This window comes from Helicoverpa armigera, chromosome 2 (assembly GCF_030705265.1).
Source record: "Helicoverpa armigera isolate CAAS_96S chromosome 2, ASM3070526v1, whole genome shotgun sequence".
Lineage (NCBI taxonomy): Eukaryota > Metazoa > Arthropoda > Insecta > Lepidoptera > Noctuidae > Helicoverpa > Helicoverpa armigera.
This window is the reverse complement of record NC_087121.1, coordinates 8,194,848-8,212,287: the sequence shown is the minus strand read 5'-3', so window position 1 is coordinate 8,212,287 and position 17,440 is coordinate 8,194,848. Positions and strand designations below refer to the sequence as shown.

General features: G+C 38.2%; 2 protein-coding genes across 3 annotated transcripts; one reads left to right on the top strand and one right to left on the bottom strand.

The window, feature by feature from the left end:
- The first annotated feature begins 683 nt into the window (after positions 1-683).
- Positions 684-3,377, top strand: LOC110371370 (small ribosomal subunit protein uS2). Of its 2 annotated transcripts, XM_064039085.1 has the most exons (7): positions 684-840; positions 1,025-1,152; positions 1,345-1,578; positions 1,858-2,022; positions 2,351-2,518; positions 2,716-2,868; positions 3,241-3,377. In XM_064039085.1, exons 2-7 carry the CDS (start codon positions 1,054-1,056, stop codon positions 3,337-3,339), a joined length of 918 nt encoding a protein of 305 aa, XP_063895155.1. In that variant the 5' UTR covers positions 684-840; positions 1,025-1,053; the 3' UTR covers positions 3,340-3,377. The 2 variants fall into 2 exon arrangements, with proteins under 2 accessions (XP_063895155.1, XP_063895156.1); XM_064039086.1 differs by lacking the exon at positions 684-840 and having other exon boundaries at positions 1,006-1,152.
- A 719-nt stretch (positions 3,378-4,096) lies between these two features.
- On the bottom strand, positions 4,097-16,225 carry LOC135118080 (uncharacterized). Its single transcript, XM_064039083.1, has 8 exons — positions 15,810-16,225; positions 9,574-9,816; positions 9,101-9,172; positions 7,988-8,081; positions 7,361-7,410; positions 6,251-6,452; positions 5,653-5,770; positions 4,097-4,333 (listed from the first exon to the last, which is right to left on the bottom strand). Exons 1-8 carry the CDS (start codon positions 15,904-15,906, stop codon positions 4,112-4,114), a joined length of 1,098 nt encoding a protein of 365 aa, XP_063895153.1. The 5' UTR covers positions 15,907-16,225; the 3' UTR covers positions 4,097-4,111.
- Positions 16,226-17,440: the final 1,215 nt, after the last annotated feature.

Sequence of the window (17,440 nt, the reverse complement as noted above, 5' to 3'; positions counted from 1 at the left end):
CCCCAATGCGTGGGGCCCGACTGTAGCATTTAGGTATTCTTTCCACGTGTCTAATGCGATACTACGGCTATACTCGAAACGATGCCTTTTGGTAAGAATAGTTGTCACACTTGTTGGCTTATTTATTTGCTTGTCAAGGTGTAACAGGTGTTAGAATATACAATAAGTACTTACTTACAGTTTAACAGCCTTTTTTCAAGCTTTTTACTTAGCTTGATTTAAATTACAATATTTACATGGTTCCTATTCGTAGCGGTACAAGTCACATTTACATTACACATACTTATTGTAATTTATATTTAGATACTCAGACATCATTTAAAGAAGTTCTGACTACTAGCGTCAACTTGCGAGTGCCGAAGATATTCAAATGAAGGCCGGGACTAAACAAGTTATCGTGCCTTCTGAAACACGGTGAAGCTCGTCATAGACATGATTATGACCCATCCACGGATCGACCGCACTAAGCGTTCCTTAACTTTATGACCGATCGATCCGCGCGGTAGTTACTTTGCCGAGGGCTGAGATTGAAATATGCAATCATACAATATATCCGTAGATTCATACAGCTAGAGAAAGATGAACTTTAAAATTATAATGGCAACAATACCACCTCATTGTCTTTTTTGTTATATCTGTTTTCGTGGTGAATCTGTGGGAACGTGGCTGAACTTTGTTTGTCTCTTTTCAACTCTACAGTATCGTAGTTGATAGAAAGAAGCAGCAATAACCATGAAGTTATGTGTAGGTGCACAAAGCTGTCAAAATTTGTTGATAACACTGACACAAGAATTTGACAGTTCTTTTATGTCCATTTCGCCTCCCAGTGGCATTATACGCGTAAGTAACTCTTAAATCTTTAATTATAAAATAAATCTTTCACAAAATCTCCATACTAATTATATAAAGCTGAAGAGGAATACTTCGTTTATTCGTAATGTAAAGTATTTTTGATGTGCGGGGTGTAAATATTATACCGTACGTTATGTTTTATGTTGTAGCGGTATCACATTTTTTGTTTTAGGTTTAGCCGTAACTCATTTAAACGCAACGATGTCGGGAGGATTAGACATACTCGCCCTCAACGAGGAGGATGTCACCAAGATGCTGGCGGCAACGACCCATCTTGGGTCGGAAAATGTCAACTTCCAGGTGGGTTCACTAACATACGAAACATAACCTAGAAAGTGAAAATAACATGCAAACATGATGAGCCAAGAATCCGTTCCATATTATTTGTCTGATTATATTGACGATCCATTCTCCCAACTGAGCAAATAACTCGCTTAACAACCTGAAACGTAGTATTTTTGTGATCTAAAATATCATAACAATGTGTTGTAGATGGAAACGTACGTGTACAAGCGCCGCGCTGATGGCACCCACGTAATCAACCTGCGCCGTACTTGGGAGAAGCTGGTGCTGGCTGCCCGCGCGGTTGTCGCTATCGAGAACCCCGCCGACGTGTTCGTCATCTCGTCTCGTCCCTTCGGACAGCGCGCTGTGCTCAAGTTCGCCGCACACACCGGAGCTACCCCCATTGCTGGACGTTTCACTCCTGGTGCCTTCACTAACCAGGTAAGCATCTTGAAGATTCTATTAATTAAGTGCTGAATATTACTGCTGAGCTTTAGTTTCCACAGATTCAAAGTACCTAGCTTAAGATAGCTTGGTCCATGAGATAGTTTTTTAGAAACCATAAGTATTGCCATTATCAAACACAAATTCTCTAAATGATGACACACAAACTAAGGAACCACTGAAAGCAATGATTATAAGATATTCTGATAATTCACAACTCACACAAGACTTCACATTTTGTAGGACAGTGTTGTAACAATCAATTTTCTTTCACAGATCCAAGCTGCGTTCCGTGAGCCACGTCTCCTGATCGTGCTGGACCCTGCCCAGGACCACCAGCCCATTACTGAGGCTTCCTACGTCAACATTCCAGTCATTGCCCTCTGCAACACTGACTCTCCCCTGCGTTTCGTCGACATTGCCATCCCATGCAACACCAAGGTGAGTTTAGGAGTTAGCATGTAATAATTTTGCTAAGTAACCAAGTCATCTGTTGGGATTCTAATAACTTATTGAAGTAGGAAGTTAGGATAGTTTTTTTTTTGTAATTCCTGTGATGGTCAATAACAATATAATGTACATAATTTTATAGGTGTACTAGGTAGGAACTGTTAGGATAGAACTTGTTACAAAGATATCCCTGATAAGATATGACAGTCAATAACAACAGACCTACCATTTATCTAAAATTTAAAGTTGAATTAATTTTTAATTGATTTCCCTGTTGTATTATTCTGTTTATTTACTTAACAATCTTCTTTCCTTACAGTCATCTCACTCCATTGGTCTGATGTGGTGGCTGCTGGCCCGCGAGGTCCTGAGACTGCGTGGTGTGCTCGCCCGCGACCAGCGCTGGGACGTCGTCGTGGACCTGTTCTTTTACCGCGACCCTGAAGAGAGCGAGAAGGAGGAACAGCAGGCCAAGGAGCAAGTTGTTGTAAGTATAGCTATGAATATATAAATACATACATACATAGAAAATAGTAAAGGAGTTAAAGAATTTTGGTAGAATACCAGTAGTATCAAGTAAAAGTTGTTGCAATGCCCTACTGACAGACTTCTACATATTACCATTTGCCTTAACCATCTCTCAATTCCACTTAACATAAAATTTAATAATTATTCGTTCTCCAGGCTGCCCCACCACCCAAGCCAGAGGTTCCCGCCCCCGTACACGAGGACTGGAACGAGTCAGTTGAGCCCGTCACCTCATGGGCTGAAGACGCCGCGCCACCACCGGCCGCGTCCTTCGGAGCTCCCCCAGCGCAAGAAGACTGGGCTGCTCAGGTATGTTTACAACTTTTAGAATAACAGTATGTTTAGGTTGCCAGTGAACAAGAATGGAAAGTGTTTGCGAACGGCTCATTTAAAAAGCCTGTTACAGATACAGAAATGCACTGTACATATCCAGTAACAAACAAAAAGTCTGTTGTTTGGCTGTAAATTAAAATATTGGGGACAAAATAGTAATAGTCTGTTGACTTGTCCTCTCACTCTCAGTAAGACAAGTGTACAGTAATTAGTACAGTCGGAGACAACTGTAGTGTGAAGTGGTCATGTTGTACATGTCGTTTATAATGTTTACAGATGTGCTCATTGCTCATTATTCATGAAAATATTCATATCTTCTGTGATTTAACGTCGTTTGTTTGTTTACAGGTACAAGAGGAGTGGGGCACCACCGCCGCCCCTCCGGCAGCGGCGCCCGCACCCACCCCCTCATGGGGAGGCTCTGCCCAGGACTGGAGCGCTTCGTAAACGTTGCGTTTGCTTTGGTTAATATAACGTAAAACCAATGCTATTGTTTTTATTTACTACTCCTATCTATAGACACCTCTTTAGTCTTACTTCTAGTTTGTAGACCTTCTCTAATGACTATACTGATGAGTATGTAGTAGGGCCGCCGTACACGGACTGCTCGAGCAGTTAGCGGCTGAGTGAAATACACGGACCGCTCGAGCGGTCGGCGTCGACTGCTTGAGCTGTTGGTTGTTGACTGCTCGAGCTACGACCCAACTGCTCGAGCAGTTGATTTTCAAAAAACAGTCGGCAAATGAGAAAACAGACGCCGCGAGGCCGCAAAGGGCGGGGGGGAGAGGGAAGTCGGAGAGCTGTCGACTGCTCTAGCGCAGTCAACGGCTCGAGCAGTCGGTGTATGCCTCGCAACCGCTCGCGAGCGGTCGACGGCACGATGGAATTTCATCATGCAGTTGACGGCTTGAAGCGGTCGCGACTGCTCGAGCAGTCGTGTGTACGGCAGCGAATGAATGACTATAGTTCACTGCGCGGTCGCGGCTTTAAGCAGTCGGTCTCAACTGCTTGAAGCAGTCCGTGTACGGTGGCTCTAACAGTTGTTATAAGTAGAAGTAGGTACCTAAGTAAATATGTATTAGGAGGTAGATAGTCATAAAAGTATACAAATAGCTAAAATATAATTTACCTCAGCTACAAAATGTAATGCTGTTACGGGAATATTCATCTTCAGTGATATAAAGAAATCTAATTAGGTTAACTAAACCAGAAAAATCTGTTATAATTTATTAAAAGGAACTAGACTATTGTCGACTTTTCCATACAAATGAATTCTATAAATACAAGTATATTTGTTGTTCCCCTGGTTGGATAGCACGCGGAATACTAAGCTCGTCCATTCAACGTGGCTGTAGGCTAATGGGTAGTATTGTTTCGCGGGGCCTTCAGCGCGGTATTGTCCGTCTGCTATCTTCAGCCAAGTGTTGTTTGCTAGGGTACCCTGAAAATACAATTTTAAGAAATGTAGGAACCTATAGCACAGATTACTTAATATTCTACAGGTCCAATTATGCTGAACTTACAGCCAGTTTCTTCATCAAAAGTAAAAGCCAAAGTAAAAGTCAAAGTAATTTCTAAAGTAAAAGTAACGGTCAAATTCATTTTTTCTATTAGTTTTTCTGTCACTTTAGCCTTGAAAAAAAACGAATTTGACCGTTACTTTTACTTTAGACATTACTTTGACTTTTACTTTTGATGAAGAAAGTGGCCGTTAGTGGTCTTTTGTCCGTGCATGTGGGGATTATCCGTCCGCTCATTCCTTTCCCTTTTAAAATAGATTCCGAATGAAGAATAAATGACAATCAGCGTGCCTTATTCACTAGTGAAACGTTATAGTATACGAGCCTTATGGCATGCTTGAGCAGGATCTCCCGAACTTCAGCTGCGAGCTCTAACGACCAATGAAATGAGGCCTTATCTCGATTTACTAGGACTAAAGACCGTTTTGGTGAGTAAAGTAGAATTTGACCACCACAGAGATATGGTTAAAGGGTACATAATATAAAAATCATAGCTGCAGTATAGTCGTATGGTTGCATAGTCTTGCAAGATAAATAAATTACCTTCAGTTAAGTCAAAAACAGTTACAGAATTAAACTCCAAAGCTGAATTTGCATGCGTTCGCATATCTCCGCTAAGACGGGAACAAGCCATGTTAGGAATAATGTAGCACATCCAACACTTGACGCGATATCTAACGTAACTGTCTGACTATTCGCTTCGTAGAAAACAATTTTACTCAAGAGAGAAGTTTCAAATCAAGACATTTCCATACAGAGATTTTGTCAGATACAGACTAGACTTGCGTGATAAGCACCTATGTTACGATAGATGCATATAAAAGACGATGAACGTTAAATTGGAAATCAGACGTGCTGTAGCGTTTTCCCTGGTAATAATGTATTTGGATAAATAGTAGGTAATGACACTACCAAGCCACGAAGTACGGGAATTTGTTTTGCGCTTTCAGTCGGTGGGAGTGTCCTACGGTTGCAGGGCTGTTTGAAGCAGCTTGCCGAATATGAGGCGACATGTGTTTACAAGGACCTAATCTAGGTACGGCATACTTTAAATTTTTCTCAAATTCTGAACTGATACTAGTTGATTTGTTTTACTACTTGGCAGATTGTAATTAGCAAGATAACTAAACAGCAGAACATGATATTATTAATCGTAATTATTCAGTGCGGTTTTGACTTAGATATCACGTTTGTTAGCATTGGAGTTCAAAGCGGTAATCTCAGCTGTTTGTCTACTTACGTATATTAGGAAATGCTTGGGCGCACTCCGGGCCGTATCCGGGTGAATATGTTCAACAGTGACGTAACGCACCCTCTGCGATTGTGGCAGCCGTATTATTATTTCTCCGTACGAACCACTGAAAATGATTGCCGGGATTGTGTATGGAAATAATTGTTTTGTAAGTTGCAGGAGGCAGACCTAAATTAGAAGAGGGTTGCTAATGTGTGGGCCCCACTTTGTTGGATGTGGCCGCAGGCTCGGAATGTCTTGGGATAAGAAGGTACTTATTAGAGGAGCTGACTTATGAATACCTACAATGGTAGTAAGTACTAAGTACTTAAATGGCACACATCCTTCCATCACATGTAGAGGCAACAATAGATTGCAAGCGCATAAGATTTCATAGACCATAATGCTGCTCAGACCCCTAAAAAGCATTTATTTTGATATATTTCCAAAGTCCAAAATATTAATAATGTTTTACGAAAATATTTCTAAATAAATAGGATAAAGTTACAAACTCCGATACCTATTGTGACCCTAGAGGCATGTAACTAAAACAAACGATCAAACTACGTATCTAGTATCTGCTTCTAATCTTTGAAATTCTACTCACATGAAAGGCCAACAGTCGGACAGCGTAGGTCTTCGCAAAGCGAGCACTGTATCGGGCGATGGGGCAGCTCGCCACAAAGGCACGACACCCCAAAGTGCTACCCTTCCACCCCACTCCGTTGTGTCACCACCCTTTGACGCCGTTGCACCTTCTATGTATCGAGTATCAATGTCCTTAGCCCCTGCAACTGTTGCCATTTGTTCTAAACGAACGAAACTTGGAGATTAGATTACAGACAATCGGTCACGTTAGTTCAAAGGATAGCGTTGAACTCAAGACGATACGCTTGCATTGAGTTTGGATTTTGTACTCGAAACTATAAGGAGTTTAGTTAGGTACTGTACAACTAACTTTACGATAATTCACCAAGATACTGCATTTACAGAAAATGTTGTACCTATTTAGAAAACTGAAGGTAAGGGTACTCCTACTTATATAATTAAGCTATCTCACCTTATAATAAGTACGAACTAATGTTATAAGTTTTTTAAGAAGGTTCAAGAGTCAAAAGTTCAGACTATGAGTAGATTGCAAATCTTTTACGCAGACTAACAACCTACGAACCTATGTTAATTAATCAAGTCTAGGCATCTTTTGCTCTTACATAACTTGTACCGTGTACGTAGGCATTAGGCAGAATTTCTATATTAATTCTCTCTATATATTGTTCTATTGCTTTATGAAATTCTTAGAAATTGTATATTGAGATTGGTTACGATATATTCTCTCTGATATAGGTACATACATATCTTTGTTCATTGGACCATTCTAGATAGATAGTAGATACAGATACAGTCGATGACCGTACGTCACATCGTTATTAGCATGAGATTTCCGATTCTGGCGGTTTTAGCTAATAGGCCTTTGGTCCCTCGATATACCGAGGTTTATGCGATTTTCGTAAAATCAGCTATTCTGTCTGTAGAGCGAACTGTAGATGTAAGCCTAGTAGATATTTGCGTCATAGTAATGAGTTCATTTCGAAAGCATAATGACGCCACTGACCCATAATAGTTATTTAGGATATCGACAAAGATCGTCAATTTCGTAGTTTGTAGAGTTACTTATATGTTACATTTTAGCAGTAAATTAAGTTTAGTGAACTGTTACCTGACTTGGGGCGGGATGGCAACATTAGAGTCCGTGATCGCAATGTGTTTCTGCAAAGATACAATACCTGTAACAGTTCGTGTATTTTGTGTTTCTTACTTATCCTTTTCCCGAAGTGAAGTGAGTGGGTTAACTAATGATATCCCCATCAACTACAAATAAGACTGGTAAAAATGTTCATGATCGCGTGTGGTATAAATATCGCCTAATTAAAAAAGTTTGTTAATAACCAGTTCGGCATTGACCTTTACACTACTTACATACAAGGCCAGATATTTAAACTTCAAAGCCTTTCAATAGTGTACTTCCTATCGAATCCTTAATAATCTTTGGGAATAAAGCGATGGGCGATCAAAGTTTGTACAATATGTATCAAACGTGAATATGACGTGTACATAAGTAGGTACATATTGGTAGAAGCCGTAGGACTCAAAGGAGTGGGAAGTCGTGTTCCCTTTCAAACGCACAAGGATAAATTAAACTTAAACGAAGTAGTTCATATCCGCGACTTTGCTTCAACTTCCTTGTTCGATTATGTTTAGACATCCTTACATATATTATACGATATGTAGTTAGAACTTTTGCTCGGCGTTTATGGTAAAGACTCATATAAAGTTCATAATTTACCTGAGATATTGTTCAGATTTCGCGAGACGTTCGGCTAAATACTTCATTCTGGTGCAGCATTCGAAGCTGACCGATGAAGACGAGTCCATACCAGCTGAAAAAGAAAAATTGCCATGTTTACTTTACGGAATCTACTGGCATTAAATCGTTTCAGTTGTGAATGTTCCTCTAGGACATTTGGCACAGCGAATGTGAAGAAATATTTATAGCCATAACATAATTTTGCGGTAAGCACTCAGACTAATAAATTGGCTAACCATGCCCCATAACGGCAACCAAATGCCTTTGTCTTCTTAGTAAAATGAAGCAACTTTTTAGCTGGTTTAGCATTTCTGAGATACATAGTGTGTTATCAGAGTTAAGTGGGTATTCTAAGTGCCTATTAGTACACCTAAGAAAAATAATATTTATCTGAACACTTTTTGGTACATACTATCTTCCAAGATAGAGGGTCTTCTCCTATAGATACATAAGTAGATTGGGGACAATGCATGTTAGTATTGGACTTTAAAACCAGTTCGATGCGCCTATTGTAAATCTTAGTGCCCACTACTCACTTTAAGGCTTACACATATTAAAAACTTTTATTACTATGCATTAATTACCCACCGATAAGACTTGATGGATGGCAGGTAGGGGCCAGTAATTTTAATAGGTAGGCAATTTACATGGAATTCGTTATTGCTCGCGCTGTTTGAGTATTTACAAAATTCGATATTGTTACGTAAGTTCATTTGCTGGTAAGTAGCATTTATTTGTAGTGATATGAAATTATGCAATCATGCAAGCGCGATATTACCAGCTGTATTTTTTACTATGATTCTGAAACTTTTTGAATTCCAGTGCATTTTTGGAGCATGGTAGGTGAAGGTAAATTTGGAATAGCTATAATATTCTATTTCGCTAGTTATCTATCTAAAGTAGTGGATTCTCAATCCCCACTCGATACCCAAAAGACAATAGGCCATTTGAAAATCTCTTCAAATCTTATAGACGCAAAAGGTTCAGTAAGCATGTATAAGAAAATATATTGCACTAAAAGCACTTATTTCCTGGTGTAACACAAGTAATTGACTTAAACGTCACAAGGAACACAATTACTTAGCTACTTACGTAACGACATTATCTTCGCCTTAGGTGTCAGGTCTTCTCGGCTCGCGTTAGTTTTCCATACAGATACTGAAACTGAGTTAATTATAGCGTGATTTTTTAAATCATTTATATGGTTAAAATTTCGTCGAAATTCCAATGAATATAGTTCTCGGAAAATCTAAATTTGAAGACGCCTAATCAAAGAACGAGTGCCTAGATGTGAACTACCTACCCTATATTGGTCCAATGCAGTTGGTTATTGGTCCATGTTTAAAAAACCACATACCTACATAAGTTTGTTTAGTTCGCTTGTTTCGGTAGTTGTACGCGATTAGGTATCTCATGAATAAGAGCTGAGTGGCTCGATTTTCAAAAATCTTATAAGAAGCCCATTAATTACAAAAGGCTAATTTTATTTGGACCCCGTGAAAACTACCTAACGGCGAACAGATGGACAATAATAAGGTGCATTTTTGTTTGTAATCAACGCTAACCAAAAGTTCCAGTAACAGCACCAAATATCAAAAGCAACCAGACAGCTGTTTTCCTGCAAGAATCGCTTTCGACCGACTTTTGTTTACATTTCCTATGTCTTCTTTTATTGGTGCAGCTGAACTTTTGTTCGACGTTATCTTCATACAGATATTCCCAGATGTTTGCTCGTAACGGATACGTGGATCGCATTTCCCACTTCGGCGTTGCAAGTTTCTTAGGTTTGCTTCTTTCGTAAACTTTTCCTGCGGAAATGTAAGGTAAATGGAGCGGTGTTAGTAGGCCACTGTGTTTTTGATTTGTATGCAATTGCAGTTATGTGACGTCTGTTTTGTGTTGAATTAACAATATTAGTTTTTAAAAGTATTTGCTGTGCCAATGTGTTTTAATATTCCAGTTATTTGAGCTGATACAACATTATTCGGACTAACGTCGCTTAGCTCTGTGATTAATTGCACAGTAAACATTTTCTGATAAACCTCACAAACACTACAAGACCTACAATTTGGAAATGCCAACAATGTATTGAACATACCTAATATTAAAACTAGTCAAACTTATAGAACGAAACATTCCAACTATTCCTAAAGTAATTGGACCCCTATAACACCAAGTTCTAAACATGTTACGATAGTATAAAACATATTGAGCTGACATTTACTAATACGTTGATAGCGGTTGCTTTTATAGTAGACATGTAGTGATCTATTTGGTTCGGTTTTATTACTTATTTTACGATTGCAACGGTCTAGCTAGGTGGGGCCCTCATGAACAAGTCCGTCCCGTCATATAGGTATCTACCTTCCCACTATGCTCGGGAAATAATGGCGGACAAAAGTAGAAAGGTTCAAATAAAACGCAATTTGCAGCTAGTTACCTCGTGTGTTCATAAGTTTTGAGACAAACTTTTTTCTTATAAAAATATAAAAAATGTTACTGGCTGCTGTATATTTCTTTTTCTAATTTTGAATTTGGAATGTCTAATTTTGACTTTTGAATTTGGAATATTATTTTATTTAAATTTTCTCGTAATGGAAGGAACAAAAGAATTACGTACGACCGTCATTTCACTATTTAAGGTGGGAAGAAAACCTATGGACATTTTCCGAGAACTGAAAAGTTTTGGTGTGAGCCGTAACTTCGTGTATTACACTATTAAACGACAACAACAGGAAAGGAACAAGGAGACAAGTTCTTTAAAAGATCGGCAAAGAAGTGGTCGTCCACGCTCTGTGAGGACGCCTGCGAACATTAAAATCATCCGAGAGCGACTTCGCCGAAATCCATGTCGCACTCAGAGGAAAATCGCTCTGCAGACCAATATTTCGCGCATTTCAGTCAACAGAATACTGAAATATGATCTCAAGGTGAAGGCGTATAGCCGTAGGAAAGTACACTTTTTAAACGATCGCCTTCGTCAATTGCGACGCGAACGTTGTCCAATACTGCTTAGGAGACACGATGCGAGGAAGATACTCTTCACCGACGAGAAAATCTTTACTGTCGAAGAAAAGTTCAACCGACAAAACAATAAAGTGTATGCCAAAAGTAGCAAGGATGTCCCAGCTTCAGCACGGAATGTCTCGCGTACTCATCATCCGGCTAGTGTCATGGTATGATGGGGAGTTTCGTACGAAGGTGTCACTCAGCTTTATTTCTGCCAACAAGGCGTCAAGGTGGAAGCCAAAAATTATCAAAGTGACATTCTAGAGACTGTTGTGAAACCCCTGTCTAATACCCTATTCCATCACAAGAATTGGGTTTTCCAGCAAGACTCGGCGCCATCCCATAAGGCTAAAACCACCCAAGCTTGGTTGAGGGAAAATGTGCCGGCCTTCATTGCGGAGAACGAACGGCCTTCCTCCAGCACCGACCTGAACCCGCTGGATTATTCTCAATGGACCGAATTAGAGCTCAGAGCCTGCCGAAAGTCCCACCCAAACTTGGAGTCACTTAAGCGAGCTCTTGTCCGAGAAGCGAAGCGAATTCCGCTGGAAAAGATTCATGTCGCCATTGATGACTGCAGAAATCGTCTAAGGGCATGTATTAAAAACAGGGGTGGTCATTTTGAATAAAAATTATATTTAATTTTTACTTACTATCTACTTGATGATTACTGTTTTTTTTATAAATGTAAGTTTATTATTTAAAAAGATATGCAACTTTTATTTCGTCTCAAAACTTATGAACACACGAGGTATAATAATATATTATGTACCAAATGGGCATCGACCTTAGCAACTTTTGTGAAAAATAAAAAAAATATAAGTAGGTATCACGCATGCTCCAGACTTTTGTTATTGCGAAAATTATGCTACATCTTTCAAAATATTTGTGTGATTTAATACTTTTAACTTTCAATATAAGTTAAATCTTCCAGCACCGATATTATGTTGTTTGGTAACTAACATGAGTACCTCAGCTAGCTATGGAATACATGCATCATGTATACGGTTGACCCATTTCGTGTTAACCCGTAGCCTAATCAAAACTTTCCTAATAAATTAATGTGACGTTTAGGTATGGATAGTGGTCATCAGCACCCTTTATCCCTTGGGATCTCGTTTTTGCATAACAATTATGCGAGTGTATTTTTTATAATAGGTAAGTAAACGTTAAAAGTTGTCTAGTTGGGCGGACTTTTTCACAACTCCTTAAATATGTATTTTCATTATCAAATGCAAAATTACATTTATACAAGTCCTAGATAAAACAAGTTTGCTTTCTACTACTTTCTAGATACCTATACCTAAGCGTTTAATATTGGAATGAAAAACTATCAATGTAACTTTAAAATAAAGTCTATAACTTTATGTCCAAAGGCTGCAAGCGCCATGGTGACCTATTTCGTTTCGTTGGCTTTTGCAATTTGCGCTGACAGAGCACTCTGACTCCAGGTTTATTCTTATCTTTTCTTTTACATTGTAAGTTTTTTTTTTATTAAATAAAAGAATTTTATTAGTCTTCCACTAAATGAATTCATACAGCTTCTATAAAGAGATATCTGCCTATAACGGGTTCATTCTTATAAGATTTCTGTGAAAATAAGCAACTTCAAAGCTTTTATGATAAGAAAATGTTAAGCAGTTTATAATCTCCCTTCTACTTTTAATATAACTTTTTATTTCTATTAGTTCAGATAAAACAAACGCGTAGGTACACGCCTAAAGCTTTGCAATATAAAACTCCCCAGTGGCGTTTTTCTGCCTCGAATTTCGTAGTTTTCAAGCCAAAGTGGCCTTAATTAGACAGTAAAAGATAATTCGTCTGATATTTAGTGCAAGCCGAGCTACACTGCTCGGAGAGGCAGGTGGCACGCTCCAATTGCATTACGAAGTGAAATCGGACGAGATAAATCTGTTTTTGGGTAGCACTGATTATAGTAATACGGACTTCATTAACTGAGTGTTCAACGGAAAGTTTGACACTTTGGTTAACTTTCATTGTTATGCCGTTTGTACATACATGAAATGTTGTGGAAAATTAAATAGTGGATAGTGGTTTAGAATTTTTATTTTAACAACAAACCACAATGTTTGCTTGTTTTATATAAATGTCCTACATATTAATACCTATGTATATAAAATAAATATTGACTAAAACAAACAAAGCCTCCACGAAATGCTGTGAACACAAGAAAATAATACAGTAACAGGAAAAATCTCTGGAAATGAGTTCAATTTTGTTGGGCATTTAGGTCAACTTGGGGCGCAGAAACCATCAAAAAAACCATATTGTTTCACATGTTTGGATAGGTATGCATGTATGGTTCAGCTGAGTTGAGCGTAACTAAATGGAGTTTAGTTTAAAGGGGTGGATGTGTTTACATGCGTACAGTAGATACCCCTATTGTGTAGGGAACCCGACTACCGTTTGAGTCCTGGATTTTACAAAAACATGCATGTAGGAGCTGTACCTACTCACATACTTACGAATACGTACACACATAAGTATTGTTATTTCTCCTAGAGCTCTCAGCACAAATTGAGAAGAAAAACCTGAAACTATTTGAAGAACGTAGGCTGGAACAAAAACATCTCAGTGTTTTGCTGTTATATACCTCATTATCATGAAGATGGAAATAAAAATGACCTTTTGAGTTTGTGAAAAATATACAAGTAAAATACGTGCAAAGTTTTAACCTTTTACCCAAATATTCATGTATTTATTTGTATAAAATATGAACAAGTTTGCTCGCCAAATGCTGACCGCGCGGATGCGAGCCATCACTGTTAGTGTAATAAATCTTGCACATTTTTACCTGCGTACAGATGGCCGCTCTAAACTTTTGTGCATACTGGCCACATACATACATATATTATGTGTACCTACAAACATCTCGTTCTATCGTGATAGCAACTGGATAGAGGTTGAGGCAAAAGAGATTAAATCTGTCTATGAGCACCTATGTATGTTGATGATATATGAAGCGGGACTCATCATGAATCAATCAAGCTCTCTTTTCATACATTTAAAGGAATGCTTTCGGTCATTTTTTTTGTACCTTGCACCTTTTATCTTTGATTTGTATCATGAAAGTCGCTAAACCTGATTATACCTAAGTACATTAAAAAGTGACACTATCATTTTTGGCTGTTTATTGAATAGACTGTTAACTGAAGAATACGAGTACCTACACATATTCTTTGTAATACCAACAATCTTGTATCCTTTCAGTTGTAAAAGCCTACCTTACCCTAGCCTGTTGTCACAGCGAAAAGATCAGTCAGCCAGAAACTTTAGTAGCAGGGTTGGTTGACTTCGTAGAATATGCCACTATCATCCTATAATCATACAGCGGATAGTTAAACAAACAAGAAAACCAGATTCTCTATATAGTGCATGTTCGAGGTCTTTTGATTGGCAAAAAACATTAAACGAAACGTATACGTATTTTCGCCCTATTCGTCAGGAATCATTGATTTCTAATTGGAATTCCGAAAATACAATATGAATTTCTTCAAAGTCCACCAATAGTCATTACCAGCACAATGTTGTTGCTTACGAATTGTGATAATGTAAACAAACTGCTGAACTTTGATAAATATTATGCTAGGTAACTAAAGACCGAATATTGCTGTGTGAGGATTTCTGCTTCGTCTCCGTTTCGCGACTGCTCTAATTAGAACGTTTGTTGTTACCCGACTGCCAAAGAAGGAGGGTAATGTTTTTTTGCTTCTAGCTATCATTTAACAAAAGAACGACATATTTTTTGTACTATATTTATGAATTAGAGGTTCTTTCTACATGTTAGTAGATCAATGATATCACTTCAGGTTTAAAACTACGTAAGTACGTCCATCTAGTAGCGTAGGTAGGTAAGTACGTAAATATGTATGTAGCCCACAAATTAAAAAGTAGGCCACCGGCTATAGAAACCGTATTCCATTATTCAAGAAAAGTATATTATTCGTGGGAGCTCAAGTCGATCCTGTCCTTGATATTTTTCTCAAGGACAATATTCAATTGAATTTTTCTACTTGGACGTAGATAGGTAAGTACCACAATTTTCTCGTTGAATCGATGCTTGATTGGACTTTCACCGTTGAAATTGTTAATGCTCTAATAACTAAATGTGCGTGATCATCGAACTTGGAGTATTTTCGTCGATTTCTAAGGTCACAAGGTAAAGCCTTAGGGAAATTTATTAATTAGGTACGTTAAGAGTAACGCGATATTAGATGGATCATAACCCATCAACCCACGTTAAATATTTGATGTACCTAAATGGCTACCTAGGTGGTTGTAGGTAATAGAAGTCTTAAAAGAGTAGGTATAACCTGAATTACCTAAGTTATTTTACATATTAGAACTCTGGAAAAGCAGAACCATTTCCATTTGTACCTGTCTATGGCTAAGTACTAAATGAGGCAATGAGAAGAGACAGAACGTGCCTGTACACCTAGTTCATAGTTCACTGCTCAATCAATCACCAAAATATCACAGATAGAAAAGCCTGCGCCTACGTATTTAATGAAAATTAATGTTGGTTTTCATTTTCATATAATCTTTATCTCTATTAACAGATGATTACCTAAATTGGTTAACCTTTTTAACAACCTATGCAAATGCTAATCGTTTAAAACTTGTGGCATGAGCAATTTTCGAAATATCGATAATCTATCTGCGCAATGTTGTTTATGGAACGTTTTCTTTAAAATAAATAAGTATTTCATCATTTTCAGTAATTGGAAAGCTGGGAAAAGTGCAAAGACAACTTGGATACTAAATGATTTACCTGATGAGCACCATGGCGGTATAGTATTTTTTTGCGATATATCACTGTCGAAGCTCTCACAGGCTTTTCTATACGCACTTCTAGTTAAGATTACCATTTATGCGTATTAAGTTACGATCAATAGAAATACGTTGATAAACTGATCTTTTCGTACCTATTAGTTTGGCGCGCAACCAACTCGATGTTATAGTATTTTTTGACACTATGGTCATCATGTCATTTCATTGCTGTCAAATATTCCCGCCATTTTTTCTTAATTTTGGAGCAAAGGACAGAAATATTAACAGTGTGGGTTGATTAATCAAAAACTTGAGTTTTAACGAAGCCATTAAAATAAGACGACAATTTAGTATTTTAATGACATAAACTTTAAAAGGTCGTAAAGGTTGTCGTACTTTTGTTTAATGATGTCCTCTAAATATAGCAATCATATCAAAATATAACACTTTCATTACTTGTTCTATAAACTAAATGACCTGACCCTTGTACCGTTGCTTTAAATTATACAGAGATAATTATCTGTTCCCGCATATTATATCTTGAAATTCAAATTTCATGGGCGAGGTTTTATACTAGAGGAGTTATTTGAAGCGGAACAGTCCGTGAGCTATGTTTGTCGTACTCGTTGTTGTTTTTGTTGCGTCGCGGGTTCGTGCTCAAGACCAGTCTTTGAGCACGGTGCCTCCATCGAACTCACCACCCATGCCATTCCTGGATTTGTTCACTGGAGCATCGAATTATTATTCTGAACCTATACGCAAGACGTATTCCGACCCGCCGCACTATGTGTCATGTCCGAAAACTGATACATTGTCAACTTTTGCAAACATATTGGGCAGTGCTGCTAAAATAATGTTTTCAGCGGCTCTAATAGCTTTTCTAAAAGTGATCGTAGGGAAATTGCTCTTACTGCCCGTCGTGTTTATTCTGTTCGTTAAAATTGGCTTTAAAGCCTTCCTGCTCTGGCCGATGATATCAAAAATGATGAAATATTTCAAGAAGAAAAAGAAGAAAGGCCTGAAATCGAGAATGATTACAGATTGCTCTCAGAGGATTGCCTGCGTAATTCAAAGATCTGCCACGAGTAGTTGGGCGAGTTACATAGGAGCTACTGCCACATTTTTCTTAATTGACGACCTCGAAGAAGATGGTTCTTTTGCCAAAAGCATGCTTAGTGTTTTATCCGACGATAAAATAGCTCAGTGTATGTCACTGGACTGTAGTTCCGGAATCGATATAAGCTGACATCTTAATGTTTACTAACATTCAAGTATGTAGGACAATGCAGTTGCTTCATTCACATTGTGACCCAGATATTGTGCGGCTAACATGAAGTGCCAACTTGCAAATTGATATTTCACCAATTTATAAGTAAGTGTGTTTAGGTAACTGTGCATATTTGTTTTAATAACTTAGTCACAATGAGTCAAGTTTCTATTACATTACCGTTATTATGGATATTTTTGATTCGACTAGTATACGGATATCCAGATGACTCGGCAATGTTGATGCCTCAATTTGAGATGAGGTCTATGGACCCGCAACTGGCATACTCGTCACCGCCATATACTCGATTTCAAGAAACAAGACCAATACCACGACAAGTACTCCACACCAGCGATTTAAACAAG

Excerpts from the sequence above, each read along its gene's own strand:
- LOC135118080 (XM_064039083.1), bottom strand. The coding sequence starts at position 15,906 with ATGGTAATCTTAACTAGAAGTGCGTATAGAAAAGCCTGTGAGAGCTTC. Across the intron at positions 8,082-9,100 it reads GGCGAAGATAATGTCGTTAC|CTGGTATGGACTCGTCTTCA; the intron begins GTAAGTAGCTAA and ends TTTCTTTTTCAG. Across the intron at positions 6,453-7,360 it reads GCCATCCCGCCCCAAGTCAG|AACAAATGGCAACAGTTGCA; the intron begins GTAACAGTTCAC and ends TCGTTCGTTTAG.
- LOC110371370 (XM_064039085.1), top strand. The coding sequence starts at position 1,054 with ATGTCGGGAGGATTAGACATACTCGCCCTCAACGAGGAGGATGTCACC. Across the intron at positions 2,519-2,715 it reads AGGCCAAGGAGCAAGTTGTT|GCTGCCCCACCACCCAAGCC; the intron begins GTAAGTATAGCT and ends TTCGTTCTCCAG. Across the intron at positions 2,869-3,240 it reads AAGAAGACTGGGCTGCTCAG|GTACAAGAGGAGTGGGGCAC; the intron begins GTATGTTTACAA and ends GTTTGTTTACAG.